We start from the raw sequence: 4675 nt of genomic DNA, 5'->3' as shown, positions 1-4675 counted from the left end.
CACACACACACACACACACACACAAAATTTAAAAAATCAGCAAACTAATCACTGACCACTTAATGTCACCGGTTTGCCAAACAGCGTCTGAGATTATGAGTTTTTATTTTAGTAAACGTTTTACTGCTTTTGCAATGCAAATGGATCAAATAAAGGCCGAAGATTTGGTGTTTACTGGAGAGTAACATAACTAAGAAAAGAGGAGGACAGATAAGACGATAGAAGTGTGAAAGAAAAAAAGGAGCAAACCACATCAGAGAACCTATTAAGCAGTTTGCTGCACTTCTATATAATATTGTAATTCGATGCAATCTGTAGTCACATCTTTGGCTGTGAATTACAGCTTCTTTTCTGGGTTTTAATTTAATACAATGTATTTTTTAAATTTAAAAAATATATTTTTATTTTCTGTTAAAAAATTCTTCTTTTTTTTGCATGCTGGCATTGCGCAATGGCGTTCAACTATAAGATTTGAGGGGCCTTTTAGCAAAAGGTATTAGATCTTTTTATTTCAATACTGACACACAAGACAACAAAGTGCAAACAAATGAAATGACATGTAGATGGAAGGACGAAATAACGAAAATGGAGAGAAAGTGAAAGACAGATAGAGACAGACAGAGAGAGAGGGGGAGGGAGAGAAAGAGAGAGAGAGAGAGAGAGAGAGAGAGAGAGAGAGAGAGAGAGAGAGTGAGAGAATGAGAACGCAAGAGAGTGAGAGAAAGACAGACATAGAAGAGAAAGATAGAAAGAGATAGATAGAGAGAAAGAGATAGATAGATAGAAAGAGAGAGAGAGAGAGAGAGAGAGAGAGAGAGAGAGAGAGAGAGAGAAAGAGAGACAGACAGACAGACAGGGAGAGACAGAGACAGAGAGAGACAGAGACAGAGAGACAGAGAGGAATTTTTGTTTTTTTAATTTTTTTTTTTGGGGGGGGGGGAATTCAATTTTCCGTTCGAATTTAAAAACTCGTCTTAATACACATTTGTCACACACTGGCTTTTACTGACTTATATAATTAATTACAACTGTAATACTTAATTATGTTTACAGCAGTAGAGTACTGCTCGGAGCGGGACGATTCTGGAACTGACGAGGACATTCTCATCCCACTCATCATCGCTTGCTGCCTCAGCGTCATCGTCATTCTCGTTGTTATCGGTTACGTCATCAGCAGAAAAGTGCAGGAGGCCAGAGAACAGTCGGAGTACAGGCCTATGCCGTGAGATGTCTGAGATGTCTGACGTCGCAAGACATGGGCAAGATGCATTATCTCTTTGGACCGGAACTTACCCTATGTTAAAGACACTAGTCTTTTTTTTTTTCTTAAACAAAAAAAAAAAAAAAAACAAAAAAAACCACTGAAAAAATATCTTCAAGATCAGAAAGTTATTCTGTGATGTTCGAAAATCTCAGCATTAATTAAAATGGAGAATGTAATCTATTTCTGCAAACTAGCAAGATAAAATTGATCATAATTTGTTTTTTAATAACTCGAATTATTATGACAAGACAGGTAGAAAATTAATAATGTACTTTCCCTCAGGAAGAACCTATGTTGAAGAGAATGAAGAACAACTTTAAAGGAAAAAATTCGTTTTTCTTTACCTTCAAAAAGTACAAGCAGGTTGAAAATTAAAAGAAATAATACACTTTAAGCGAAATTGTTCTACCCATTAAATTTATGTAGTAATGTCTTTCTGTAATCAAGATACTATTTATATCCTTTTTTAAGATGCAGAAAGGCCATTGGAATATATTTGGCATTATGAAGAAGGGAAATGCAACAGGTTCTCACAGACGTAGATAATTTTGCTCAAGGAATCATGAGAATATAAATATTATTATTAAAGCACAGCTATTGACAAGGATTGAAAGGCTGTACTGTATCTGCTACTTCCAGCAAATTATTTACTGAACGTTCAATCAATGTGTTTGTGTGCCTGGGGTCTGTTTAAGAGAATACGTGTGTGTGTGTGGGTGTGTGTGTGTGTGTGTGTGTGTGTGTGTGTGTGTGTGTGTGTGTGTGTGCGTGTTTGTGTGTGTGTGTTTATGTGTCTTTGTGCGTGTGTTTCCGTGTATGTGTGTATGCATATAATGTATGTGTGTATGTACTCGTGTGCGTTTGTGTGCATAAACATGCTTAACTCCGCGGATCGTGAGTCATGAAACTGGCAGTCTGCTAGTTATGCTCATGAAAGCAGGAAGTGCGCTGTATTATTGGCGTGGAAAAAAAGAAAGAGCTTCTGTCAATGTGGCTTTTTTAAAAAATACTCACTATTTCTGAACTAGTTTTTTTGTTGGATGGAAATATCCCAGGATATTAAATTGTAACTTTCATGAAAGTGGAAACTTAACATTTTCTTTAACCAAGCTGATCATAAAACAGTAATTTCTAGAGCTCACCGAGCTTTAAATATGTTCTAGTTTTTTAAACGACACTGTAGCCCTTTTATCCAAGAAAAAGGTTTCAGTGTGAATTACCTGGTTAAAGAGAGTTTCAAATAATTAGGCCTACTCGTGACGTGTCTTGAAGGCCACTCTTAACTTTGTTTTTCTCAAAACTTCTTTGCGCTAGTCGTAGCATTAGCCTATGCTGACATTGAGAGTTCCAGCGTCTGAATGTAATTGGTTGGCTGTACGTATGGTACTTGTAGTTGATTAATTTGATTCTTTTAAAGATCTTTCATTTGTGTGGCCATTACGGCTCTCTGTACACGAGAGGGATCCTTAGCCTAAGATTGGTGTTTTGTGAACAATTAGTTTAACGTGCTGCAGACAGCAACAAATATCAGAATACTTTGAATTTCGCTTTTTCTTTTGCTCGTCATATAACATTGCTCTGTTTCCTCACAGATTTCAGTCTAAGAAATTCTGGAAACATTACTTAACCCATGCTGTCCTCCATGGTTCATTATGATTCTTAAACCTGCAATATCCCAGAAAACACTCTGACATCTTTTGTCATAGTCATCAAGTTATCATGTGTGTAAATATCCTGTGTCTGTCTGTGTTCATGGTTCATTTCTTAAGACTTAATTTTTGTGTTCATTTTACTGCCCTTGATTTGATATGTTATTAGATTCTAGTCTTACTAAGAGACTGATGAAATGTTTCGTTATACTTAGTCTTATTTTGTGGTGATTGTTCTTTCGGTCTTATATTTCTCGTTTCGTCAATCTATTTTTTTGTTTGTTAGTGTGTTTATTTATTTATTTTTTTATCTCTTGTACGGCTTTCTTGAGACACACATTTGTTGTCTCAGTTGTATGGATCTCATCCTGTTCCCTCTCAACTGTAAAACATTTTAAAAGGCAAAATCGAAAAATGCAGAAAAATGTATATTATTATTATTATATATAATACGTTATTCTTGTGTTCAAGACAGCGGCTCGCATTCATGGGTCAGGGGTTTGAACCGTTGCTGGACGAGGTAGGACGTTATATGATACTTCAAAAAACTCCTTTACCTTGAATTTCCAGGTGGAAATAACATCTTTGTAATCAGCTGCCACAAAAAACTAAGAATTAGTTTGGGCTCCTAACAGACTGCAACAATGTGTATCTCTTGTGGGAGTAACATTACACGTTAGAGATTGAAACATTAAAACAAACAAACAATTCTTTTTAAAAACAGAAAGAAAAGATGAAAAGGTCAAGGTCTACTTCAGTCCTCTGCGCATTTATTTTATGTATCAGTTCTCTCTCTCTCTCTCTCTCTCTCTCTCTCTCTCTCTCTCTCTCTCTCTCTGTCGTGATGGTGTCTGTGTTGTAATACCTCCCAAGAGCAAGAGAAACAGACCAGCAAACATGCACTGGCATTTGGTGAGATTTCCTTCTAGTTCTGTGTTCCGCTCGTATTTAAACCATGCTGGGGAATAAAAGCTCGTTATGTGTGCCGGTTGCTGCTATTGTTTGTTTGCTTGTTTGTTTATTGGTTTGATTGTTTGTTTGTTTGTTTGTTTGTTTGTTTTGTTTTGTTTTGTTTTGCCGTTTAGCGTGGAGAAAAATGTTCAATGCGTCATCCTTTGTCGTCTCTGCTCCTCTTTTCTCCATATACATGAACAGTGGAACTCTGTTTCAACGAGGTCGCCGGGCCTGACCTAAAATCTCGTTGAATCCGAGTGTTCGTTATAGCAAACATGAGGTTTTGCGTAGATAATTACAGGCAGTGAGCAAGTAATGTATAAAGAGAAGTCACAAATAGTGCCTGAAATGCCCGCATAATATGAGCTGTGTAAAAAAAAAAAAGACCGATTCGTTCAAAAGCATTCCTGTGTCATCTCGATTGTTTACCACAAAGTTGTGTAGCTGTGTAGATCCTAGCATAACGGCAACTTTTTATTTCATAGACAAGCGCACAATTCATTACGAAGATCTACGCCAAGACAAGTTTATCATTGTAATAACTAGTAAAAGCACCCGTTCTACGAACGGAATAACAATGGATGATCTAGATCTTAGATCTAGACATACACACTTGCGACTACACGCACGGCGTAAACTGGGCTACGATGGGCTGAACCTTTGACTTTGACCCATGTATACATTAAGTAGGCCTACTGTAGGCTACTCTTGGCGCTTTCGACGACACCCTCCCTGTCACTCTCACCACCCTCCCTCTGCAGTGCTTTTTGGCCTCCTCTATCTCTTCCTTTCACTCTCTCTCTCTCTC

At 37.3% G+C, this 4675-nt stretch overlaps 1 protein-coding gene across 1 annotated transcript in view; it reads left to right on the top strand.

The window, feature by feature from the left end:
* LOC101855242 (lysosome-associated membrane glycoprotein 5) overlaps positions 1-1889 on the top strand; it is a gene marked incomplete in the record, with an annotated part of 38807 nt that extends 36918 nt beyond the window's left edge. The window contains 1 exon segment of the mRNA XM_013080444.2: positions 1054-1889. Within this exon segment, the coding sequence (XP_012935898.1) occupies positions 1054-1226 (173 nt within the window).
* Between the last annotated feature and the right edge of the window lie 2786 nt (positions 1890-4675).

The sequence above is a fragment of the Aplysia californica genome, unplaced genomic scaffold, assembly GCF_000002075.1.
Source record: "Aplysia californica isolate F4 #8 unplaced genomic scaffold, AplCal3.0 scaffold00086, whole genome shotgun sequence".
Taxonomy (NCBI): domain Eukaryota; kingdom Metazoa; phylum Mollusca; class Gastropoda; order Aplysiida; family Aplysiidae; genus Aplysia; species Aplysia californica.
The sequence above is the reverse complement of the archived record's forward strand: the minus strand, read 5'-3'. Positions and strand labels throughout refer to the sequence as shown.